Genomic DNA, 28,000 nt, shown 5'->3' on the forward strand with positions numbered 1-28,000 from the left:
TTACGGTGTAGAAGGAGAAATTTCGGTTTGTAGCTTTCCGGAGGTCCAGAAATGGCGGGAATAACTCTACTGTTGGATCTGTTTAAGAAGAATCCGAACTTCTCAATCCAATCCCTCCATTCTTACGGGCTATTCTCTGCCACTGCAGCTGCTTCCGCTGCCGCCGCTTCCATCACTGCTGGAAGGCCTTTTGCTTCCAGATTTTTATTTGGGTAATGCTTCAGTTCCTGATTCGCTTTTTTTAATTGTTTTTTTTTTTTTTTTTTGCAACCGGGTGTTGTTTGATTGTGTTTTTCTGTAGTTTGGAGATTTGCGTTTGATTCAAAATGCATTTTTTTAATTGGGGAATTGAAATGTATGCCCACCGGATTGATTTTCATAAACCCATTTTCCGCTTTTGGAAAATGGGTGTTCACAAATCAAGAGATGCGATCTATTACAAGTTCTTTATACTTAATTCCGGTGCGGATTCCTCAATGGGTGTTGACTTCGAAAGCCAAATGTAGATGAAAATGTGTAGTGTAAGTAAAGGGAGAAAGAGATGTAAAGGAGCAAGATTTTCAAGAGAAATATGGAACTCAAATTTTCTGCGTGTGTGAAGGATAGTGACAAATCTCATTTCTGGCAGTCTCTCGGCCAAGGAATTTCTCAGGAGATTTTCAAATGTTGACATTTTTCTTGCAGTATTATCTGAAAAATCTCACTGAAAATAAAATATTTTAAAATATTTATTATGCATTATTAAGGCCTGTTTCATAGAAGCCTTTTTTTTTGGTTAGCTTGACTGTCAGATCACACTTCACTGTTAGCCACCCCCACTAGGGATCGATACCAAGACCTCAGTGCTAAAATGAGGTATCTTTCACTCAGTCTACCACTTGAGCTATGGATTAGGGTGTTGAAGCCTAAAAATGAGTCCATCCCATATTAGTTAACAATAATTTTGTATCGGAGATGTTCAGATACATAATGAATTCATTTTAATAGTAATTGTTAGGGTTGAGGCGGAAAGATAGAAAATTAATCACCTAAAGATAGGCTTAAGGCGTGTTGCGATGTCGCTATCTTTAAGGCGTGTTGTGATGTCGCTATCTTTAAGGCGATATTTGCACCCTATTGGTGATTAAACTAATTTGCAGGAGGGTTAAAGCAAATCCGCATACAATAAGCCTTTCTCCAAGACCGGAGAAATGTAGGCTTCGGCTTGCAAAACCCAAAAACCGCATGCTGAACACACTTTTACAGGGTACAGCCCTGACTTCTGTGCTGTTACAACTTACCCTCTGAAAATTGTTTTTTCAATTTACTGCCTGAAAAACTGTTTGCAGTTTAGTGCCTGAAAAATGTAACTTTTCAAAAACCATCCAAAACTGAAAATGTAAAAGAAGAAGATGGAGATGAGATTGTTGGAATTGTTATTTTCAGATTGACCCAAAAATGGATTTATATAGAGTTACAAGAGATGCCTTAAGATCCTTTTCATGGAAAGACACATTCTTTCATGGTGTCTTTTCAACAATGGCGGTGTCTTTTCAACAATGGCATCCTTCTACCATTTCAAATTCAAATGATGATCCCTTTACCAAGAGGCACCACCATTCACAAATGAATGGTCATCAATAATCACCAAAAGCAACAATCCTTTTTTCTAAATTCTCTTTTATAAAACAAAATTATTTTGAAAAAACCTAACAATCCCCCACCATTTTTCAAAATAAAGAGGTTAGGGTATGTAAGGAAAATATGTGCATAGGAGAAGGTGTCTTATGAACTTGAACCTTCACTTAGTATAAACAAATCAAAGTTGTATCAGAATCTTTAATGACTATAGTCTTGCACTAAATATTCTATATGACATAACCGGACATGTCACACACACATATATTTCAATTATCATGTGTTCTAAAATTATAGCACAATGACGGCCTTGTGCTCTGTCCTGGATTCATGAGTCTATGAGAGTAGCCAAAAACTCTCGAACATTAGGAAGCGGCCCCACTTCCAATACTCATATAGGTGAGTCCTTATGAATGCCCCTATAACTATAGCACCCTTGAAAGAACTCATTAAGAGCAGCAGCTCATCCTCTTTTTTATCATTACAGCTATCTAGCACTATAGATATGTCTAGGAATGAGACAGATAGAAAATGTATAGTGCTGCTTCAGCTACTTCCTGTGAGGTACTTTGCTTATTGAACCTATTAACTTAGGTTGGTTTTTCCTCATCCGGTGTCTATAAAATTGGCTTAAGTCTCATTCCTCTTGATGTTCTACTGACAACATCCCTTGCCAGTCCCTTGGTGAGCGGGTCCGCTAGATTCTGGATAGATTGTACATATTTTATTATTATAATACAGTCACCAAGTAGTTGCCGCACAAAACTATGCTTTAGACTGATATGTCTAGATTTTTCATTATAAGTCTTGTTCTCGCTTCACTATCACAGTAGATAGAGGCTGGTGGTAAAGGCCTTACCAATAATGATATTTCTAATAACAGATTTCTTAACCATTCTGCCTCTTTACTACTCGCTGCCAAAGCTATGAATTCAGATTCCATAGTAGAGTGAGATATGCAAGTTTGCTTCTTGGATCCTCAAGAAATGACAGATCCTCCAAGTGTAAAAATTCAACCACTAGTAGACTTGGATTCATTAGAATCAGTGAGCCAACTTGCATCACTATACCTTTCAAGCACACTAGGGTAACTAGAAAAGTGTAAACATAGTTAATTGTCTTTCTTAAGTATCTGAGTGCTCTAGAGACAGCATTCCAATGATCTAAACTTGGATTACTTGTAAACCTACTCAATTTACCTATTGCAAAAGCAATATCAGGTCGAGTAGAAATCATAGCGTACATAAGATTGCCAATCACCTTGGAATACTCTAACTGAGATACACTACGACCTTTATTTTTAATTAACTTGATATTATAATCAAAAGGAATAGAAACTGGGTTTTTATCATAGTGATTAATCTTTTTAAGTATCTTTTTAATATAATGTGATTGAGATAGAGTTATACCATCATTGTTTCTGAATAGCTTGATACCTAGAATCACATTAGTTTCACTCATGTCCTTCATGTCAAAACTAGATGATAAGAATCTTTTAGTGTTATTTATAACTTCTAAACATGTACCAAATATTAACATATCATCTACGTAAAGACATATAATTACTCCTTTATTATCAGAGAAATTTGAATATACACATTTATTAGATTTATTAATCTTAAAGCCATATGAGGTGACTACTTTATCGAACTTTTCATGCCATTGCTTAGGTGCTTGATTAAGTCCATATAGTGACTTGATCAATTTACACACTTTATTTTCATATCCTGGAACTATAAAACCTTTTGGTTGCTCTATATAAACTTCTTCATTGAGGTCACCATTTAGAAAAGTTGTCTTTACATCCATCTGATGGATTTTTAACTTATGAATGGATACTAGAGCAACTAGAAATTGGATAGTTGATATCCTTGCTACTGGATCATAGTATCGAAAAAGTCAATACATTCTTTTTGTGTAAATCCTTTAGCCACTAATTTGGCCTTAAACCTATCTGTGGTTTCGTTTGGTCTTAGTTTTCTCTTGAAAATCCATTTATAGCTTATTGGTTTTGATCCTGGGGGTAGATCAATAAGTTTTCATGTTCTATTTTGTAATATAGAATCCATCTCATCGTTTATAGCTTCCTTCCAAAAAGAAGCATCTTGAGATTTAAGGGCATCATCTATTGTTACCAGATCATTTTTTATGTTACATACCAACATGGTTTCCTCTGTTATATGTTCTTTATCTCCTTCTATAACAGAAGGTAGAAATCGGGTCCGAAAGATGTACCTGTTCTGATCCTTTTGGTCCTTTTAGGTTCTATGTCCTCTTATGTGTATTTGGTTAGCAGCACCTACCACAAATCCTTAGCGGTCTTCTTTTGACGGTAAATAGCATATAACGAGTCAGAAAGAGTGTTGAAAATATGACATTTGCATATGTAGTCATTATGCTCCTAATCTTGTCGCTTTTGAATTTGTTCTATTGTATCATTATTAGATGGTGGTGAAGGAGGATCTTGAATAAGCACATGATCCAACTTGAGTGATGTGAGGAAGAGATGCACTCTCGATTGCCATCGAAGAAACTTTGAGCCGTCGAACGGTATAATTCTAACAAAGTCAGGATAACCCATAGAAGAGGCCATAATATCGTCTTAAAATTGTAGGGTTGAGGCGGAAAGATAGAAAATTAAACACCTAAGGATAGGCTTAAGGCGCGTTATGATGTCGTTATCTTTAAGGCGATTTTCATACCCTACTGGTGATTAAACCAATTTGCAAGAGGGTTACAACAAATATGCCTCCAGGATATAATAAGCCTTTTCTCCAAGACTAGAGAAATGTGGGCTTCGGCTTGCAAAATCGAAAAACCGCATCCTGAACACACTTTTACAGCATACACCCCTGACTTCTGTGCTGTTACAACTTATCCCCTGAAAACTGTTTGCAATTTACTGTCTGAAAAACTGTTTGTAGTTTAGCGCCTAAAAACTGTTACTTTTCAAAAACCATCCAAAACCGAAAATGGAGAAGAAGAAGAAGATGGAGATGAGATTGTTAGAATTGTTATTTTCGGATTGACCCAAAAATGGGTTTATATAGAGTTACAAGAGATGCTTTAAGATCCTTTTCATGGAAAGACATCTTCTTTCATGGAGTCTTTTCAACAGTGGCATCCCTCCACTATTTCAAATTCAAATGATGCTCCCTTTACCAAGAGGCACCACCATTCACAAATGAATGGTTACCAACAATCACCAAAAGCTATAACCCTTTCTTTAAATTCTCTTTTATAAAACAAAATTATTTTGAAAAAAAAACCCAACAATAATTATGTATTAGAGATCAAGATTCTAATATATAATTACTGCTTACAAAAATAAGATAAACTCAATTTTAGGCATTGACGCAGGGAAGGGTGTAGGGAGGAAGATTACCACCGTTTACAAGTATGCAAAACTTTGAATCCACAAGATAAAAAGGGAAATTCAAAATTTTATTAATCAATAATGCTTAGACTTCCTGATTACATCATTTATAAAGAAAAAATAAACCCTAATTAGGAGTCCTCATTAGACTAAACTGGAACTTACCTGAAATAGTAAATTTTACGAAAAATAGAAAGTCCTAATCTAATCACACCGGATGATTCCTAGCATGATTAAAAGCAATTCATAAGAAGACTGCATATACTGAAACTCTAAAATGAAGGAGATAAGTCCAAACTAAAACTTACTAAAAATAGTAAGTTTTTTTCTAAAATTGTAATTTTGAATTGGAAGGAAGTGTTTTCTCACTAAACGGACCAACACGACCCGCTAGACCTGAGATGGCCTTTAGTAAAAATTCATAAGTCGTGCATCCCGTAATGATACCCGAATCAAAAGTTATGGCCAATTTACGGTTCACACTTTGAACAACAATTTCTCCTTATCCGGAATGAATTTCTTCGATCTGGACACGCCTAGGGCCAGTTGCGTCATGTCCTACGTAGGACTGGGCCCGATTTGACGGACTACGTCCGCTTTCGTTCAGGCTTCTTTCAGTTCAGTTGTGCTAAGAATAGGTCTGCGGCCCGCTTTACACCAGGCATCTACCAATCAGGGCCTAAATATAGAAAAAAATGAATATAAACTACATATTGAATTGTTTAACTTCTAAATAATTTTTCGTTTAAAATTGTGATAATTTTGCAATAAAATCAGCAAAAGTTAAAAACTGTGAGATTTTGAAAAGCTCGTGATATTATCGCGGTATTTGACAATGTTTATCACAATCGGGTGAAGCTTGCTAAATGCATCCCTTTCTAGGTCACTCTTGATTTTTATTTTTATTTACCTTTTTATTTTTATTTACCATAATGCATTCAAAATATCGCCCAATCCTCCTCCCCATCCTCCTCTTCTTCTTTGAGAGGTAGTCAAAAGCACCTAGATTTATAAGAATGGAGGGGGCATATGGAGTTGCACTAACTATCATGGGATTAAACTTATGAGGCATGCTATGAATCTTTGGAAAAGAGTGATTGGGCAAAGACGGATTAGATGAATGTATTGGAAAATCAATTTGGTTTCATACCATGGAGGTCTACTACTGAAGCTATTTTCTTACTTAGACAATTGAGGGACAAATATAAAAAAGGAGAAAGGATCTCCATATGGTATTTATTGACTCAGAGAAAGCCTTATGATAGGATCCTTAGAGAGTTAATCTGGTGAGTAGAGGAAAAGGAGTTTCAAGAGCATATATTGACATGATTAAGGATATGTATGGAGGAGTAATAACAAATGTGAGGACTATTAGTCATGGTGTGCTGTAAAGGCCTTTACGTAAAGGTAACGGTGGCAACCGTTACACGTTACGGGGTCATAATGGCTGTAACAGCCGTTATGGAAAAAATGACCCGTAACCGCAGTTAGCAGCCTGCTATGCCCCTTGTAAAGACCGTAACAACCTCGTAATGGTTTGTTGCGGGGAAAATACAATTTTTTCATTTTTTTTTTCTCAATGTTACAGGGCAGATATAAGTTTTACGGGTTTTTTCTTTCAATAAAAAAAAAAAGAAAAAAAAAGAGACCATAACGACCATTAGGGAGCTGTAATAACTGTTACAACCTGTATCATAAAGGTAATGGTGCTGGCTATTATGGCCATCGTTACCGTTATGGGATACCTTGCTACTAGTGGGACAAGTGAGTTCCTAATTACTATAGGCTTGCACCATGAGTCGACACTTAAGTCGTACCTTCCTGCGTTGGTTATGAACGAGTTAACGAGGCATTTGCGATAAGAGATCCTGTGGTGTCGGTTGTTTATAGATGACTTAGTTTTGGTTGACAAGATGAGAGAGGGCATAAATACAAAGCTAGATTTATGGAGGCATTCTTTAGAATCTAAAGGATTTAAAATTAGTTGGACTAAAACAGAGTTTATGGAGTACAATTTTACTAACAATAGTAGTGGAAACGAAGAATTATTAGTTAAAATTTATGAACAAGAAGTTTCCCAAAATGACCACTTTTGTTATCTTGGGTAGATAATTCATGAGAGTGGAGGGATTGAGAAGGATGTTTCTCATAGAATTCAAGTGAGGTGAAAGAATGGAGATTGCCTCTAGAGTTTTATCTGATCATCGTAATTCAAAGGGAAATTTAATAGGACAACTATAAGACTAGCCATGCTTTATGGGATAGAATGTTGGTTAGTTAAAGAACAACATGTCCATGGGATGAGTGTGGCTGAAATGAGGATGTTGAGATGGATGAGTGGCAAGACAAGGAAGAATAGAATTAGAAATGAATATATTCGAGGGAATTTAGGAGCAATGTGTTCACACCCCAAGTATAGGGTTGTGATGTAGTAATAATCTCGTTAAGACCGAGGTTGAATCCACAGGGACTGAACCTTGTACGTAATCTGAAAACAACTTGAACTAGAACTAGGCAAAGATGTAATCTAAATCAGGGAGAATTAAGGGAATAATGCTGAATAAATTTAACTAAAACGTGTAAAATTCAAAGGTGGGAAACTAGGGTGCCAAGGATCCACTTGTAGAGATCAGGGAGATCTATGCTTGATTCACGAACACAAATAGAATCAGAGTCCTATCTTCATCCAGTTGGAAGATATTTAAAACTAATTTGAATTTCCTTTGATCTAGTTTTCAAGAGATGAGATGTATGAGAATTAGAATTGATTCCATCACAAAACTATGCCCCATGAGACAAAGCAAACAACAAAACTTTAACCAATCCACATCCAATCTAAGGAATTTATGAACATTAGGAAGGGTTCCGTCATCCAACCATGCCCATGAGACGATGGCGAACAACATGGCTCCCATGTTCACAATCCCTATAATGCAAAGAACATACCCGAAGCTATCGCAGATCCATTGTAATTTAAGTCATAATAAACCATTAAAAACTACGAATATTCCTCATAATCAAACTATAATCAAAGTCAGTTCAGTAAAGCATGAATTAAAGACATAGAACCAAACCCATCACACTATGAGCTTCACCTCTTAGCCCTAGCTAAGAGGTTTAGCTAATCAAGGACATGATCATCTAAAAACTCTTAAAAAGTAAGAAAAAACCAGGAAGAAAGGAAGAAAACTCTTTCATATGGTGAAGCCGTCCACGCTCTCTCTCTCTCTCTCTCTCTCTCTCTCTCTCTCTTCCTCCACGTCCAAGCCTCCACGGCTGCCCTGGATACCTCTCTCTCTCTCTCTCTCTCTCTCTCTCTCTCTCTCTCTCCCTTTTATAGATATGAAGGCTAGGAGTCGGTGGGAGGAGATTTTTCGTGCGCAGCGAAACCGCTAAAACAACCTCGTTTGGAGTGACTTTCGGGAAAGAACCCATCCACGCCATCCATTCTGACTCCATGGGTAGGGTTAAGACCCCCTTATCCATCATTTGAACGGTCTGGATCATCGATCCGACCGTGATCGTGATCGTACAACGCCCCACCGTGGCTGGGTGCGTCCGGACGTACGTCCTACGCACGTCACCGCACCGACATGTTCGGTGGACCCTACAGTGATGTTTTTGGTGAAATTAGTGTTTTCAGTAACGTGCGTAGCATAGCGGTAGCGTACGCTACGTAGTGTAGCGTAGCAAAATCGCTACGTAGCGTAACAGGTAGCGTATATCCCGGTAGCGTGCGCTATAGGGGTCGTAGCGTACGCTACGGCTTCGTAGCGTGTAGCGTAGGTAGCGTGCGCTACCTGTAATCAGTGTTCGTAATATCGATATTATCAGCTGATAATATCGGTATCGACAGTCAGCGATACGAAACCCCCAGAAAATACTGAAAAAATGCCAAACTTCCATTTATCATGCGATATATCACAAAATATCATGAGATATCGCCGATATATCGCACGATAAGGTCTGATATTGCAGATTTTTGCATAGGACTGTAGTCGTGCGACATCCGGCGACATCTCATCCACATCCCATCCAGAAATTCCGAAAAAAAGAAATCACTAACCTGTTCAATCCGCCTAAGAGAGTAGCTTTCGACTGGATTTGGGCGAAATCCACAGAAATCATCTCTGAAATCTGAAGAAATCATCGCCGATATCGAAATCATCAATTTGGGAGAGATTTTAGGGTTCCGGAATGCCGGAACCCTATCTGCGTTGAAAAAAAAGGGTGTGCGAGCCTTGTTTAAAGGTATTTGCGTTGGCTGGTGTATCGCACACCATGAGCTTACTGGCGCGTTGACGTCACCAAGTTTTGTGGGTCCCATCATAAGGTATGCGTTATATCCAAACCGTTCATCCATTTGTCGAGCTCGTCGTAAGGCTTGACCCGAAAAATACGACAGATACAAAGATCAAGTGGACCACACTGCAAACAGCGGTCAGAGATTGAACATCTACCATTGAAACCATTTTGAGGTCACAGAAGTTTTGGATCAATATGATAATTGTTTTTCCTCTTCATCCAAGTCTGTGTAACCTAATGAACAGATTGGATGGAAAATAAAAGTTATGGTGGGCCCTACGAATGTTTTAATGGTGAGAATCACTGTCCCACTGTTATCTGTGATGTGGTCCACTTGAGCTTTGGATATGACTCATTTTTGGGATCATCAACTAAAATGATCTCTCCAAATGGTTGAACGGTGTGGATATAATAAATACATTATTGTGGGGCCTATATAACTTTGAACCGTCAATGCAACTCGAGCTCGGGAGTGATAGCGCTCGCTTTCGGACGTGAATTTCCTGCGAAACCGTTTTGCAGGCACTTCCTGCGCAAGGATGCTGGGTGGGGCCCAATGAGATGTTTATGAGAAATCCACCCCATTCATAAGTTTTGCAAGTTCATTTTAGGACATGTGACCAAAAATGAGGCGTATCCAACATTCAAGTGGGCCACACGAGAGGAAAAAGTGGGCATTTAGTGAGCACTGTTGAAGCATTCTTATGGCCAAAAAAGTTTTGTATCAGGCTATCTTTTGGGTGTTTTCACTTTATCACATTTGTAAAGACCTTATGAAGGGTTTGGATAGCATATAAATAGTAAAGACCTTATGAACGGTTTGGATAGCATACAAAATAACTTGGTCTTTTCAGTTTTTTCTTGATTTTTTCCCTTTTAGAATGCCAGTTACTGTCGGTTTTATGTTCTTTATACTTGTATTGTACTTAATGCTCTTAACTTTGGGATTTTTATTTTGAAGAATGTGACATTTATATATTTTGCTTTTTTTCTTACTATATATATATATATATATATATATATATATATATATATATATATATAAATTAAAAAAAATAGAAGTATTGTGTAGCTTACGCTACACGCTACGCTATTTCGCTACACGCTACGGAGGGTTGAACGCTACACAACACGCTACCGCTATTTAAAACACTGGGTGAAATCCACCCCATTCATTAGATTCCTGGCGAAATTTCAATTGAAGAGGAGTGGTTTTGGTTGAGTTTTGGTGTGGTCCACTGTATAAAATCAATTCGCCGTCCATCCTGTGTTTTCTGGCGATCCACGTGTATACGTGTGCAAGGGACCAAAAAGAAAGCATGGCTAGGGTCTTGGCCACCCCTCGGGTCGAGTGGACGGCTCAGATCATCCAATGGGACGATCACGGTGGGCCACTACGTATTCCAGTGGATGTCCGTGCGGACGCTGGCTAGAGAGAAGAGAAGCTCTCTCTTTTAGTCGGTCAAACCGACTTTGACTAGCATGTAGGGTCTGGTGCACCGAGAGTGCACTTGTGCACTATGCATTGGCAACTGCCAATGGGGTCCACTGTGATGTTTCTGATGAATCCGCTCCGTCCATCCGTTTTGTCATCCCATTTAAGGGGTTAAGACCAAAATTAAAGTATATCCAAATATCAGGTGGGCCCCAAATCAGCGTTTTAGTGGCTGATTTATCTGTTGGGCTACTTCCACAAGGATCCAATGGCTGAAATTCAACATGCACGGTTAATTTAGGGTCCTCAGGCCATATATAAAGTTTCGAGCCAAACGGATGGTGGGAACCCTGTGATCTTGCATTCTGGATGATTTTTAGGCCCGTTTAATGTGAGTGGCGTGATTTTCTCGGATCTCTGGTGTGTAAATTCTTTGATCTCGACTCCCTGGGATCCGTCCCTTACCTTGGTGATTTATTAGCGTTAAATTCATGCTTTTAGTACTCTTTTTCAGTCAAAGCTCCTAAATTCACATTGCAACACAAGCACGATTAAAATAGGCCATTAAACAGTATCATGTTCGTAAAATCAGATAATAACTGGGGTCTAATATGCAATATTTGACCCTCAACACAATGCCAATAAGTAATAAGATGAGGGAAAGTAGATTTAGATGGTTTGGTCATGTGTAATAGAGACTAAGAACTATGCCGATTAGGAGTGAGTTGGTACAAGCTGAAGGCTCTAAAAGGGGAAGGGGAAGGCCCAAAAGGATGCGGGTGGAGGTAGTAAGAAAAGAATTGATGACCTATGGTCTAACTAAAGTTATGACCCTTGATAGAGTGGAATGATAGAAAATGAATCACGTAGCCAACCCCAATTAGTTGGGATAAGGCTTAGATGATGATGATGATGGACTTCACTCTATATTCAGAGGAGTTGGCAAGACTGGCATATTGCAAGGGATGAGGTAACAAGAGCTTCCCGAGGTTCTGCATTTGTTATATTTGGAAAATCAGAGTAAGAAAAAGAATATATTAGGATCAACAATGGCAAGTTGTTTGGAGAAAAGAATTAGAGTAACAATAGTGATATGACCATAATACTGAAGAATAAGTGGGATTCTAGGCCAACAGAACCAAGATGGAAGGAGGCAGTTGAAAGCACCTAGAGGGATAAACCGAATATAAATAAGGAGAAAGTAGAGTACGACAGTGAGGGTACCAAAAAGGCAAGGGGAGGGGAGATGTTGGGTCAAACTAGAGGAGAGGAGCTAAATGGCCATCTTGAAACCATTATGAATAGAAGAGTGAGAAAGAACAAAGCATGTGGTAGTCAATTTAAAGTGTAGGTTCTAATAGAAGAGAAGAAAGATATGTAAAAGAGAGGAGAGAATGAGAAAGAGAAAGGGAGAGTTAGTGTTGGATGTCCTACCCCCTTGCTTTTATTCACTAATTAATAGAAACAAAAGAGATGATAGGGATACCCCTCGCTTATTACATTGCAAACTTGTACACTCTTAGTGTACTAAATATAACTAAGGGGCTACATAAGAAAGAGAAAGTACTATGTGAGTCACAAGACTGTACGGGCCTAGTACAATAATCTAATTGGGTTGTACAATCGTGCAACTCACATCCATCATCGTTAACACTCCCCCTGAGCTATAGCATAGATATTGTTAATGCCTACCGTGGAATATACACGTTCATACCGATTGCAACCAAGTGCTTTAGTGAACACACCAGTAAGTTGATCTTGAGACTTGACTTATAGTGTGGAAATTTCACCACTAGAGACCTCACATATGAAATAATAGTTGACCTCAATATGTTTGCTTCTCTCATAAAAGACCAGGTTGTTTGCAATATTAACGGCCATCTGATTATCATAAAATAAATAAATAAATAATCATTGATAGATTCCTTATAAAACCCATCTCTCATAACCAAGGTATTTAGTAATAGTAGTGGTAGCCGTAACAACCAACCTTATGGTCGTTACGACTTCGTAATGGGTGTTATGGCCTTGTAATGGTCAAAACCTTTTTAAAAGGAAAAAAAAATGTATCAACATTGCGTTGTCCCATCATGGTCCCATATTGGTTTGTTAGGGCCCTATATTGGGCTATTATAAGCCCATATCAGTCTGTTATGGCCATGTGTCAGCCTATTACGGACCTTATTTTTCAAATTGAACATTATGGCCCTTTATCATGTAACGGGCACCATCGTTACAATTACATAATGTCTGTTAAAGCCATAACGTAACCCTTTTTCTTAATACCACGTTTGTAATATCTTCAACTACAAAGGTTGACATGCAGTGTGAGGTTTACCTGTGTCGGCAACACATCCTTTTACGGCTGATTAAAGGGAAACTTATTATTCGATTCCTAAATATGCAAATATGTGTCTTTCTCACTATTATTTGATTCTTAAATACACAAATATGTGTATTTTAGCATCTCCTAAAGTTTCACAGTGAGCGTGAGCCATATCCCTACATTTTACTTTCGCATTGGTTCAGCTATAACACTTTGTTTCTTACTCCTCCCATAAATGTACAGTATCTAGTTGTGGACCTTTCATCAAATAGGGAACCTGCCTAATTCACATCAGAATGCCCTGTAATCTGGAGATGATTATATCTCTTATACAATATTTCTTGTTTTGGAGCACCCTTAAGATACCGTAGAATCTGAACTATTGCATCCATATTTTGGGATTCTAGGGGTACTGACTGACCATACTCACCACATATGATGAATCTGGTCTAATAATAGTCAAGTAAATAAGTTCTCCAACCAGTCTTTTGTGCCTTCCTGGGCCTTCATCTACATCATCTTGATCACTTGCTTAGTTTGTGATTGGAACCCATTGGAGTATCAATTTGCTTAGCGTCAAGAAGGCATGTTTCTGTAAACAAATCTAACATATATTGTTTTGGTGGAGTGACCTGAAAGTCCGCCAAAGGGGTTTGCAGGTGGGGCATTGTACGTTTGGGGGGTAGCTTTTGTGTTTTAGTGCTTGGATGACGGCTCATCATCAAGAATTTTCTTTTCTCTTGCTTTTATAGGGACTCTTTTGCTTTTCTTTTAATGAAGTAACTGTTTGAAAAAGAAGAAGAAGAAGAAGAAGAAGAAGATTTCTTTTGTTTTTAGAATTCTGACAGTATGATGCGGCCAATGCTCTCCAATTTAATTGGTGATCAGGAAATTGAGTGTTGGACAGATCTTTTAGGTAGGTTAGACGAGGTCAATATTCCTTGGAATGTTGTTCACATGGGATGAACAAGATCTATTCTCTTTGAAATCATTAGGAGTAGGTTTTGGTTTGCTCAAAAGGACCTAGGTATGGATTCCACCAGTGTTGTTTGTTGGACAGCATTGCCATAGAGATTCTAATGTATGATCGTCGTCTTGCAAGCATACATTTCATTCATGTGCAGTCAGCCGAAAGAATGATAACTTTTAACTTCAGTTGGTTCGTCAAGGCCTCCTTATCACAGCAATCTGCCAACAATCAAAAGGTCCCCACTGCCTATCTGGGTTATAAGAAGGCCCCTAAAAACCATCCAGTAAGATCTGGTTGGCCTGATTTGATGCCTATCAGATTTTGGGTTGTGCTGAGACTCATGCAGTTTGATCAGACTGTGGACCTACATGCGAGCACTACTCATGCCTACAATGTTCACATGACTAACAACTAGACAGTGATAATTAACATCACTAAAAAGTTACATACTTCCATTCAAGTTAGTGGTCGGCTTTCTTTTCTTTTGTTAAGAAACTTGTTTAGTAAGCTAAGGCAACTCATCCTAGGACTGGAATCCCCTACAACATCTGTTTAAAGCATTTTTTATCAAGTTGACCAGGCGGTCAAAAAGCTTTTTTATTTTTATTTTTATAAATATCTTGACACTTCTTCTTCTAAAAAGGAAAAAAAAAAAAAAAAACATTTGCCACATCTTCTTCCTATTCTCCTTCTCCTTCTCCTTCTCCTTCCTTCTCCTCCTCCTTTGCCTTCTTCTCCTCCCCTCCTTTGCCTTCTTCTCCTTCTTCTCCGTCATCTTCTGCTTCTCCTTCTCCTTCTTCTTCTGCTTCTGCTTCTCCTCTTCCTCCTCTTAATATTTCTTCTTCTTGTTCTTCTTCTCCTTCTTCTCCTTCTCCTTCTAATATTTCTTCTGCTTCTGCTCCTCAATATTATCTTCTTCCAATTCCTTGTTGGTAGACTTAGCTTACCCTTTTTAGCACGGCTGAGTCAACCAAGTTCTAGGTAGACCCAGAACACTAGGTCTGGTTCACAGGCTGGTCAGCATAGGCCTATTTTCCTGGCCTAGTGACCAGGTCCTTTACTGGGCCAGGTTGACTCGGCTGGATCCCGGGTTAACCCACTTCGTTTGCAAACTGTGGTTTTACTCAATGCGTAACAAACGAAAGTCTTTGGGGCCCATCATGTTGTATATGTAAAATTCACTTTGTCTATCAGGTTCTTTACTTGATGTTAGGACCTAAGCAAAAAATCAGCTAGATCCAGAACTCAAATGGGCCACACCACATCGAACAGTTGGGATGGGATGCCAACCATATTTTTATGTGCGGGGCCACCATGGGGTTCAATTTTCATGAAACCTGTTAATCAGTTTTTCAATCATCAGGATGAAGAGAAGATACAAAAATCAGCTTAAAACAAAACTCAGGCGGGCCACACAGTGTGAACTTGGTTTTGGGAGCAATTTTACATTATTCCCATTGGTGTGGCCCATATGAGTTTCTAATTGGGCTTAACTTCTGTATGCAAGGTAAAAATAATGGTTACCACCTGATGGATGGAGTTCATTTTACATCTACAACATGTTGGGCCTCACAAAGCTTTGGTTTTTTACGCGCTGCATAGAACAGGTGTTATAGATGATTCTGGTTCTTCATGTTATGGTTAAAATGGGAAATAGACGATAAAAGGCTTGTAAACACATAGGGCCATATATATGAAATAGAAATGTAAGTTGTTTTCAACACAGATTTTAGAATTTCTACTTCTCCAGTGATTAGAGTTCGTAAGAAGAGTGATTCTTCTAGTTAGCAGTGTGACAAACATCGCCAAGATTTTGAAAATCTCATGATAATACCATGAAAAATACACTAAATGATGTTATCATGATACATGAAAGTTTAAAAAAATCAGCATATTTTAAAATACCACATTTTTCTCCCGATATTCATCATTTACAAAGAAAAGCTTCTTCACTGACACTACCTTCCTTTTGATTAACTCTCATCTGTTGCATTTCAGTGATGGTGGAACCTCAGTTGCCTTTTGCGATTGTGATGTTAGCCCAGCCTGGACCGAAGATTACATTGCTAATCTGCATAGTGCTTCCAAAAATATCTTTCAAAACGATTCTCTCAAATACAGCACCAAGGAGTACCCTATAGAGCTTAAACCTTTGTTCTCAGCTTTTGGATTGAAGACTCTTGCGATAACATCATTGAGGTCCTTCTTATTCTTTTATTTGCCTCTCTTGGAACCTCATACAAACATAGAAGATGATGATGATTTCCTACAAGATGATCTGGAAGTGAAGCACATTGACTTGATTGTTCCCTTGAAGAAGTCAGTGAAGCAAATAATTCGTGAGGTGTGTGTATGTTTCTTTTAAAAATACATGACTTTTGAAGAGTTATTTGGTGATTTAAAGATATAATTCATAAATATACCGTGTTACATTAGTTGAAATGCATTTTTTGCTGGTCAGGACTTGCAATAACCTCTTGATATAACTTGGAGCTACAGGAACTGAAAAGTAGTTCCCTAATGAGAGTTGATTCTCCAGAGTAATTAAAAAAATAGTAAAACATTCTTCAAAGCAGAATGAATCATAATATTGCAAGGAGTCCTTCAAGTGAAATTGTATTATTGGGTTGTTCATTGGCATATTTTCATATGGTGTTTTCAGGTAAGTAATAACACACTTTAGAGTGTGAAAGTGACACAGTTTACAACCGCCTTCCCCTTCAAGGATTCCATACCCCTAGCGCAGGACACCAAGCTTTTCTGGAGTTGCTGCTATGGCAAAATCGGAGGAGTTTGAGCCCCGTGAGAACCCCTTTCCAGTTCTTTCCCAAGGCCTAGGTCCTACACCAAGTAGAGTCGTACACTGTACAAATGGCGCAACCGGTGCAACCTAGAGCGCAACCTGCATGCTATTTCATTCCAGTTGCTAGTCTGTTGGTGCAACAGTTGCTTTTGTGCAGCACCGATATTCATGTCAGTGCTGGCTGCCGGTGCTACAATTGCCACTGCATGCCTTACACAGGATGCGCTGTCTTCTAGCAGTGACAAGTTCAGGGGTCAACCTCACAAGCTCTGGTGTACGTTTCCCTGTGCAAAGACGTGCCACACACCACTTAAGAGGGTGCCATGTCAGCATTCTACATGTAAAACATGTATGTGGAAACAATACACTCATATCCCTTAAGTCTATATAAATTGCCTTGCAAGAGAGAGAGAGATTCTCTTAGTTTCCTTGTTCTCAAGGATTGTTGAAAAAAATGTCAATACACACTTAGAAATAAAAAAATTACAAAATAAAAGTGCACATAATAGGGTTTTCCTTTGTATGGGGTCTTAATACATGCACTGTCCAACTAAATTGATGCAAGTATATTTAAAGTCTATTCATATAATTTATAAACGTAAGAAGACATGTATGGTAACACAAGTAATACATTCAAAAGCAAAAGAAGAATCACTAGATTAGGTTACATACATGTTTGATTTTGTGTCTGGATACAAAGATTGCAACTGATTTGCTAGAAATAGAGAAATTTTGATTTTTCTCAATTTTCCCCTACGTGCCCCATCTCCCCCAAATTTCGAAATCAAAGCTCCAAATCCATGATTTTTCATGGAAAACATGAAGAATCATAGATTCGTAACCATTTGACACTGATTTAATGTGATTTATAGTGCAAAAATGGATCGAAAAAAAAAATAAAAAATGCTCACCGGATCGAATAGGTGGGATATATCGGCACTACCTATGCATTTCGTATCGCACAGGTGGGATACAAGATATATCGTGGGATATATCGGCTGATATCGTTGATATTTAAAACACTGCTTAGGAGTTAGGATCATCCAATTGGCATGAATTTTGCACCATGGCTTGCTCATAGTTGTATGAATGAATAAATTGTTCATGTCAACGATAGGTCACCCCATGTGCCATTTAAAGCTTGGGGATGTTAGCGAAACACCTATATATATATATATATATATATTCTATTTTTTCATATTCCTATTTTATTGAACTCCATCTGGTGCAATGCACCAGCCACTCCCGATGAGAATTCTAGTTCCATATGATTGACGAAACAATGTTTGTAAAGCCAACCCCAAATAGCTCGGACAAGGCTATCATGATGATGATGAATATGATGATTGCTGAAATGGGTGTTCTTGCCAAAGATCTATGACCATTCCACCCACCTAACATCGACCCTACTCCTTTAATTGTTTTGGGAATAGTTGGCACATTGCTATGAGGCGGAGTTTCGGGTTGCATTGTAATGGTTTGTGCTAATTTATATTTTAGAAATATTATGAAAATGGATATTTTGAAAATGACATTTCTGTGAAAATGCTTTCAAAGAATTATTTTGACTTAACCATTTTAGAAACATCTTGCGAGTTATTCAACGACAATTTATTATTCTCTTAAACTACAACATTTCCTTTTCAATGTTTCAGACCACTGTTGTTACTACTAGACGAGTACTGGAAAGACTTGCTCTGCATTATGTTTCACAACGAGTGGCATGGAAGCTTCTAAAAGGTATGTGGCCTTTCATAATGTTGAAAACCATGGGGCTTGAACACATGTTTGAACCATTCTTTCATCTTTCTGCTACAACAGCATGATGAATGGCTTTTAATTATTTCCATACATGATTATAGAGAGAATTGGTAAAGAATGGCCCCAATAGCTGCATTGTGTCTTTTGTGCTTAGGGAACTTTTGTTGAGAACAAGGAAACTAAGAGAAAAGAGGTCTCTCTTATACGTGAGCCTGAAGTTTGAATCCCAACTTCAGTTTTATACACTTAGGTTAATATCGCCACTGATGGAAAAAAAAAAAAAAAAAGAGGAAAAAGAGAGTACCTACAAAATACCGCTAGGAATACCATTATCTTTTATAAGGCCTTGTTTGGGATCAAGTAAATGAGACTGCATTAGGAAAAAAGAGAGTAGACAAAGTCATGGATCTACATTGGATTTTGACTTGGTAAATTCCAAAATTCTTTCTCTGGGAATCAAACGACAAATCCATGGATTTGTGGAGCATTTATTGCAATGGCAAGAAATTTAGTGCAAGGAAATTCCATAATAGGAAGGTCTCACATGCTAAGTTGCATATGATAAAAAAGTGCAACTAACTAACTATATGTGGGCTCCACCGTGGCGTATGTATAACATCCAATCCATCCAATAGGGTTGCCTCATCGTGAAAATAGGACGGATCAAAATCATGGTGATCCAATCATCATGTAGGCCCCATATTATAGAAAACGATGGACAACCACCCAAAACCTTGACGTTCACATGGTGCCCCATTTAATGGTTGGGTCAACATGTTTTTGAGGGCATCCGGTTTTCATTATGGGGCCACCATGTTAGACTAGTTGGATACCATACATTCACCCTGGTGGGCCTGACACCCCCAACATCTACAAGTAGTTGAGTGTGAGACCTTCCTATAACTATTTTTTCTTTTAAAAGAGTCATTTTGTCCAATCATCATCAAAACCTTACCTTGATTAATCTAGGTCAGCTACATGAATCCTATTCCGCCATTCCACTCTATCAAGGACCACAACCTCAGTTAGACCATAGGTCAAGTCTTTTCTTACTTCCTCCATGCACGTCCTTTTGGGCCTTCCCCTTTCCCTTTTATAGCTTTCAATTTGTTCCAACTCACTCCTTTGCATCTTGATCCAAATATGCTCGAGGAAAAACATTCTGAATAGTCTTTGGCTTTTGGATGATGTTAATCCTCTTAGCATGACATTTGCCAATGTCAATCATGTTATGTTTCAGCTTGGAGTGTGATATTCCTTAATTTAATTTACAAAGTTCCCCACTGCCAAAGTGGGCAATCTAACCATGTGATTGAATATAGGTGTAATTTTTTTTTTTCTAAACTTTTTATTCATAAATCAAGTTATGTATTCCTTTAACCCCAAATGGAACTTTGATACCTTTTGGTTACACATCATGTTCTCATTCTAATGCTCAGCTAGTGTTATTAGTAGTTTGAAAAATATCATGAGGGACTTTCATTGGAGAAGCACAAATGATAAACATAGGTTTCATGTAATGAGTTAGAACAACATTTGCAAACCAGTTAATGAAGGTTGTGCTTGTATTAGAGATCTAAAAACGATGAACGTGGCCCTCTAAAGGAAGTGTTTGTGGAGATTTGGAGTGGCAGAGGATTGCCTTTGGAACGGATATTTTGCAGACATCGTTGTACGAGGAAGGTTGGTTTACCAAGCCTTGTCTATATATAGTCCATGAGGAGCCTTTAGGGCGATCTTTAAAATTATGGACTCATTGAGGAAGGATGAGGAAGGAAATTGTTTTCTCCGTGGGAGATGGATCATGTATCAAATATTGGGAGAATGTTTGGTGCTCTAACCAGTCCCTTATTTTGGCCCTTTCATTGTTTGTAATATCAGTATTGTTACATGTATTGCTGGCTGTGGGGATATAGAAAAATGTATCGATATCATTGATATTATCACTGATACTCAAAAATGTATGGCTGGCTAAGGGAAACATGAGGAAATTGTGGAATTTCTCAATGAAACTTTAAGAGATGCTAAAGTATACATATTTGCATATTTAGGAATCAAATGATTGCAAAAAAAAAAAAAAAAAAAAAGACGTATACATGATAACTTTCTCTTTAATGGGGGTCTAAAATCATGTAACACTAACTCAGGGAAACATTAGAGAAACATGGCGAAAATGGTGGAATTTTTCAATGATACTTTAGGAGACGCTAAAATACACATATTTAAGAATCAAATAATAGTGAAAAAGAATCATATTTGCATATTTAGGAATTTAATAATAAGTTTCCCTTTAGTCGGGCCTAAAAGCATGTATCGTTGACTCAGTGAAACATTGGGAGATAGGGAAAATGGTGGGTCCATTCATCCATGCACATACATACATACAAACACACATGCATGATCCATCCATCCATTCATCCATGCATGCATGTGTGCACACACGCACAAACATCCAACCTCCATCCATCCATCCATGTGTACATACATAACTACATCCATGATCCATCCATCCATCCATGCATGCATACATATACACACATACAAACATTTATTTCATCATACAACCATGCACCCATAAAAAAATTGAAATGGATTTTTTTATTTTTTATTTTTAAACGATATCAATACTTGGTGATACGTTGGCGAGACAAGCGACACCTAGAGTTTACACAGTAAAAAATATTGGCAAGATCAATACATTGGCAATACTTGGTAGTATATCGATAATACCTAAAATTTCTGATACTACTAGTGTTATCGGTATTGACAAGCTAGAGATACGGATAATGTTGGGAATATTGCTGATAATATCAGGGATAGTTCAAACAATGGGCCCTTCCTAGACTGGTTGGTAATGCCTTAGAGAGGGAAACAACCATTTCACATTTCTTGTCCTTCTTGAGCGGCCCCATCGTGTGGGTGCCTCAATTCCATAGAAACTTGAATGATGAGGAATTGGATTATATGGTCGGCTTATTGGACCTTTTGCAACAATAGGTTCCATCCGTGTTTGACAAGGGTGGTTGGTGTGGAAATTGGGGAGGTCAGGTAAATCTTCCATTCCGTCTTTCTATGCAACACTTAGGGCCTGTTTATTTTGGCAAGTTCCATGGTAAAGTGGTGTAATGTGTGGTACATGAGTAATGATTATCATTACCACAATATTAAGAAGTAAAACAGGAATCACGGCATACACAATACGCCTCTCGTGGCTCCACATCCAAACATGTAAAGTACTTTCCCTGATTAGATATATTTGAATGTAATTTCATCAATACGTGTTATATTCACCCTGTTCATCCATTTTGTAATATCATTTAAGGGCATGTTCCGAACAATGACGAAAGTCCAAAGCTCACGTGAACGGTGAACCACAACACAAAAAACATTGGGGAGTCTGATGCCCTTTAAAACCTTCCTATGGCCCATTAGGATGTTTATTTGCCATCCAACGTGTTCATAAGGTCAAACAAAATAAAGGGGAAACTCAAATATCAGCTTGATCCAACACTTCTGTGGACCCCAAAAAGTTTTCAATGGCAAGCGTTCAATCCCCACTACTAGTTGTGGTGCGGTCCATTTCTGCTTTGGATCTACCTCATTTTTTGTCTCATACCATAAAATGATCACGCAAGATGGATGGTGTGGATATAACAGATACATCATGTTAGGGCCCACAAAACTATGCCACATAAATAGTGTTCTGTCAATCCATGTCTTGCGTGATTTGGAAGGATTATAGTGATTTGACAGATGGGAATATCCAATCACAGGTAAGATGTAATGATGTGAGTTTTACACTACATTACCGTATAGTCCATGGAACCAAACAGGCCCTTAGGTCATCTCGTCCTACAAGGGATTGTGATTTGACGAAATTCACTTGGTCTTAAAAAGGTTCATCCAGGGTCATAGCTTTTAGTTGGTTGTTGGGAAAGATGGTCATGTGTAACGGTCTGTTGCGGGGCTGTTACAGTAAAAAAAAAAAAGAAAAAAAAAAGGCGGTTACAGGGGCCATAATGGTCATTACGGCTCATATTGTAACAGTACCTTTATTGAATACCTCAGGGTGTCATCTTTAGGAGGTCATACTACCTCAGGGTTTCTTGTCTTTTAGGTGAAAGGTATACCTTGATCGCTACACATCTTGTAAATTCCTTTTCATTTTGTTTGCCTTACATATTATCACCCAGTCACTGCTCTTTCTAGGGGGACTATAGTTTCATCTTGGCATGGCATGAGGGAGGCTCTTGCCTTGATGGGAATCCTGTGGTGACACTCTTCTTGCAAGCGTATGGTCAATTTGGGCCAAGGGTAATAATACATGCTTTCATTATCACACTTGCAACCCAAATGAGGTGTTCTGAAAGGCGAAATCGGATGTGATTGATTGGACCTAGCTCTCAAACCTTTTGCCCGTTGCTCTTTTGTTTATTTTGTTTTTCCGTAGTTGGCTTTGTTTTCTTGGGGTGTTGATTGATCAACTTCGCCCCTCCTCATAATAAATTTGAGTTAACTTTCCCAGAGAGAGAGAGAGAGAGAGAGTTCACTACCAAAGAGTTCATTACCAAAGACTACTTATATCAACATTTGTTGTCACTTATAGCACAACTAGAGGAATGTCTTCAACTAACATGTTTGATAAGCAATAAGCTTGTTCCAAAAAAATGTACATGTGGGGCCCACCTATTGGTGATCCAACTCATTCATATGGTGGGTCTCATCATGGATGGAGGTACCCTAAAATCTTTCTCATCGGGTGGATCCTAACCTAGGATTGGGCTCCTATAAAATGTCAGCTGCAGGTTGTAACTGTCCAGTCAAAAGCCACAATTGGATGGCTACAAAACATCTAATGGGAAATTTTTGGGAGATTGTTCATTCCTTGATGATGCCCACTAGGTGAATGGCTTATATTGCCAAAAATTGGGCCCTGTCTCATTGCTGGGTCGAGCGAAAAAAAATAAAAATCCATTATCTACATCAAGTATCATATTATACCTCTTCCTCCTTTTGTATGTCTTTTTTTTTTTTTTTTTTTAAACAACTAATAGATTGACTTAATACATTCACAGATGTTCCTAAATCAGCCAAGCGCAAGGCCGAAAGAGGGATGCCGACTTTACTGTTCTTCTATAGCATCAGCAAAACAACTCTCAGAGGTTGGACTTCTCTACATGGTGATGTTTCCCGAGGGTGTTCTCTCACTTTATTCTTAAGCTGTGGGCCTCTCATCACCACCATAGTAAAAATCTCATTCTTGGCAATTTCTCAGTAGAGTTTCAAATTTTAAATGTTTTCTCAGGATATTACTGGGAAAATCTTGCTGAAAAATAAAATTATTTATTCTGAATTTATTAAATAAATTTAAAATTTAAAGATATATTTATATAACAATTTCTTTAATGGTCATACTATTTTTCGAGCTAATATTGCTATATTCTAAAATCTGTTGAGATTTTGAAAATCCCATGATTTTGCAATTCTCACATATTATTGTGAGATTTTCAAAATATAATCTTGGTATATTTGTCACACTGCTCACCATTTTGCAAAAAAAAAAAAAAATCATTTTAACAGGACATTTCTTGGGGGTTGCTGCATCGTGGATTGTCCAAGTTGGAATTGAGATACACCGGTGCTTCTCTTATAAGGTTGCTAATGGAGAACATGTTGATATGGTAGAATGTGTCAAGATTCTAAGGAAGAAGGTTTCTGGTGCAACTATTAGGTGCGGCTCATCATTAGCTTTTGCGTCCATTGGAGCCGGGATTGGTACCATGCTCCTTCGTCCTTCCGTTGGGCAGTGGATTGGTAAACGCTCTTTTATTCATCTGTGGAATTTACTCAGAGTGGATCTCTTGCTGACTTTTGAAAGTGAAATTATCTTATCTGGCTGTGTAGGACATGTAGCATTCATTGTTTTAAGACTTGTTCAAGTCAGGTGCGACTCAGATGAGTCTACTTGGATTTGGTGGGGTCCAATCTAATTTGACACTATGAGTCAGCCCTGACTCAGGCGAGTCACGACTCAACTCAAGGCTGGATGAGTCAATCCGATTCACTGTCTTTTAATCATGGTAGCATCCTCCAAGACCCTATTTTATTCAAATGGGGCTGTGTTTAGGTGATCCAGCTCATGGGTCTGATGGCCCTGCCAAGGATGGGGGATGCCCTTAAAATCTCTCCAAGTGGAAGATCCTAACCATTTGATGGGTAACCTACAAAGAGATGGTTAGAGAAAGATACACCAGTTGTCTACATTTAACGGTAAAAAGAACAAAGATCGGACAGTTGGGATCTTCCAGTTTCAGGTTGAGTTTCTTGGAAACCTCATGATGGGTGGCATATCAAATCAGCTCTACATCACCAAACCACAGGCTCACTTGGATTCTCCAGGACACTACATGTCCTGCTAACCAGGTCCAATAATTCTTGGGTCAAGATCTTATGTGGTCATGATCATAAACCTCCACCTGAAACTATAGATGTACAGAAACTGAGTTAGCTCGGTTAGCTCGCTCGACTCAACTCGAAAAAGCTCGATTCGAAGCTGAGTTCGAGCTGAGTCGAGCTGATTTTTTGAGCTGAAAAATGAGTTCGAGCTGACCCCAGCTCAACTCGACTCGGATCGAACCCAGCTTGAATTGAACTCGGATTGAACCAGTTCGGTGACTCGGTTACTTTGATATTGTTGTTGCTCACCAAGTGTTTGATGAAATGACTCAAAGAAGTGTGGTTGGTGGCAAGGAAGGTATGTATATGAAACCAACACCCTTTTTTTCTTGATTTTTATGTTGCTTAGAAGGTGTTTGATAAAATACCTGTAAAACCATTGCTGCTGTCTCAAATACAGTGAGATTTTGAAGGTGCAGTCCAGATGTTTGTGAAAATGCTGCAATGGCGAACTCGGCTCGAACTGGCCTGAGCTGCTGACCGAACCGAGCCGAGCTGGCCAGTCAGGCTCGAGGACTGAGCCGAGCCAAGTTCAAGCTGAGGTCAGCTACTGGCCGAGCCAAGTCGAGCTGAGGCCAGCTCGACTCAGCTCGACTCGACGTACACCCCTACCTGAACCAATGAGGTTGGGGCCAGCCAAACTAGCTGGTGGTTGGTCCCAAATGTTTTTATTTTATTTTTTATTTGAAGGATAATGTTGAAATGTGAAAACCATTTTATGCAAGTGCTGAAGATTGTCAATGTTTCCTACTACAAAAATTCGTAACAGGCAAGATATTCAATAACAGTAACAGCCGTTACACCATAATGGGCCACCATTACTGTTATGTAATTGCTCTTACATAACCATTTTTTATACCTATCTTCTAAATAGATGAAGTACCATGTCCAACACATTTGAAATTCAGCATTCCACAGATAACATGACACTTTGGATTTCTTTTTGTTATGTTTTATTTAAATATTACATAATATTAATTTGCATTCATTATGAGTTTTGTACTCTACCCATTTAAATGGAAATGTTTCGTATGGATAATATGGCATTACATTTATGTTGTGGTGCTCACCTGCAAGCAGGACCACATGGAGCATTCGTGCAGTCCAACTCAGGTGGGCCTCACCATGATGTTGTGAGGACATCCATTCCATCCATCAAATGCATCACTTTAGAAACTCAGAAACTCCCTGAGGCAATCGTGCCAATCCAAAACTCAGGTGGGGCACAACACAGGAGTTAACCCCCACCCTTGATTTTCAATGGGGCCTGCTAGAGTTGTAAAACCTCCTGAATTTTGGGCTGACCCTTAATCGAAGCCAGATGAAGGGTCTGTATGGCTTTGATTCTATATACACAATATGGAGGGCCCCACATGAAAATCAACCCTGGGCATCCTATCTCAGCTTCTTCCCTGTGCTGTGGCCCACCTGAGTTTTGGATTGGCATGATTTTAGGGCATAGGTGGTTTTCCGAGGTGATGCATCTAATGGATGGGATGGATGTCATTAAAACACAATTGTGGGCCCACCTGAATTGGACCACACGGAATGCTCTGTTTGTGTTCTTGCTCGCAGGTGATCATTGCTCCATTTAGTTGACCCGTTATTTATGAGTAAGAGTTATATGTGAAAATTACCTCACGATAAAATCAGGCCAATCCACTTATCAGATGGACCCATGCATGTTGAATCAGACCATTGGCAGGACTTCTCCATGCTAGTCTCTAGATCCGGACCTCTTTTTCTTATATTCTAAAATTTTTTACTACATTGACATAATTCAGTACTCTTCCAAGTCTGGCCATATTCAATTCTTCTTGTTTTTGGTTTGCTTGTCTTTGATTTTGCAAATCAAAGTATGCATTTATTCGAATTCAATGAGGATTTGACCATTGTAAGTTGGAAGTGGATTGATCAAGAACCCTCCTGCAAACTGTTTGAATGTATTAATGGGGGCCAAAATCACCTTAAAGAAAGTAGCATTATAATGAGCCTCTACCTTAATTTTATATATAATTAAGGTGGTGGTGTTGGTGAAAAAATATTTACTATGACAAGAATGTAAGAAAAATGTTGGGATTTCAAAAGTAATGAATCTTATACAATAGAGTTAAGACATATCCAACAAGTGTTCAGTACTTGTATTGACATCTTTGTATCCAACACGATGCCATTGATTCCATCACTTGTAACCCCATTCATGCATTTAGTTGATTACGTTGGATCATTCCACATTTCATTCATTAGTTATTGTAGGAATTATAAGGTCTCCATGCATCATAATGTGAATGGTGTATCAATATACCATTTTGTTCAAATTGAGCCCATGGTTTGGCAATCCAGACCGTTTACACTATCATGGATGGGAGTTCCTCTTGTCTTTCAGATACGCGAACCTAATAATTGTGATTAGTTGCTGAAAAAAATGCCCATCTTCATGGGTCCCATAAGATCGACAGTTTGGATCAGCAAACCATTTGGGCCAGTTGATCTAAACAGGTGATCTGGACACTAATCATGTTACAATGTATCACGACTTAATCCCTCTAGCTGCAACACTCACTATATCCTTGCATAATAAACTCGATTTACTCCTAAAAAATAACATTATCTGTTTCCCTGTAGGATGTACTGTTGGAGATATAGCCGGACCTGTCATTGTCGCAGTTTGCCTCAAAAAGGTTCTTCCTTTGGACATTTGAAGTACATACACCAGCTTCTGGTGTATTTCCACACTTTTGATTTTCTATTTGCACTGATCTTGAATTTGCTCAATGCCCTTTCCGGCAAAGTAGCAGCTACCATAGGCTAACTTGAGCCATTCTTCGAGAAGAATTGCAGCTACTGTAGAGTAACTCCAAGGTAGTCTCTTCGCTTCCTCTTATATCTTGTGTAGAAAACTAACCACGCTGAAGAACTGGTGTTGGTGCGGCCCCCATCCACACCCCATC

The 28,000-nt window shown here is 38.5% G+C and overlaps 2 protein-coding genes across 4 annotated transcripts in view; one reads left to right on the top strand and one right to left on the bottom strand.

The window, feature by feature from the left end:
• LOC131229441 (uncharacterized) lies at window positions 1-27,988 on the top strand. 3 transcript variants are annotated; one of them, XM_058225404.1, is made up of 6 exons: window positions 2-212; window positions 16,028-16,373; window positions 18,488-18,572; window positions 23,669-23,755; window positions 24,174-24,407; window positions 27,675-27,988. In XM_058225404.1, the coding sequence occupies exons 1-6, from the start codon at window positions 52-54 to the stop codon at window positions 27,749-27,751; spliced, it is 990 nt and encodes a 329-aa protein (XP_058081387.1). In that variant the 5' UTR covers window positions 2-51; the 3' UTR covers window positions 27,752-27,988. The 3 variants fall into 3 exon arrangements, with proteins under 3 accessions (XP_058081389.1, XP_058081387.1, XP_058081388.1); XM_058225406.1 differs by lacking the exon at window positions 23,669-23,755 and having other exon boundaries at window positions 1-212; window positions 24,279-24,407; XM_058225405.1 differs by lacking the exon at window positions 23,669-23,755.
• Window positions 16,198-28,000, bottom strand: part of LOC131229440 (mitochondrial import inner membrane translocase subunit TIM50) — a 65,345-nt gene continuing 53,542 nt past the window's right edge. Inside the window, exon 10 of the mRNA XM_058225403.1 lies at window positions 16,198-16,307. Within this exon, the coding sequence (XP_058081386.1) occupies window positions 16,265-16,307 (43 nt within the window). The 3' untranslated portion in view covers window positions 16,198-16,264. The remainder of the gene's footprint in view (window positions 16,308-28,000) is intronic.

Source organism: Magnolia sinica, chromosome 16 (assembly GCF_029962835.1).
Source record: "Magnolia sinica isolate HGM2019 chromosome 16, MsV1, whole genome shotgun sequence".
Taxonomy (NCBI): Eukaryota; Viridiplantae; Streptophyta; class Magnoliopsida; order Magnoliales; family Magnoliaceae; genus Magnolia; species Magnolia sinica.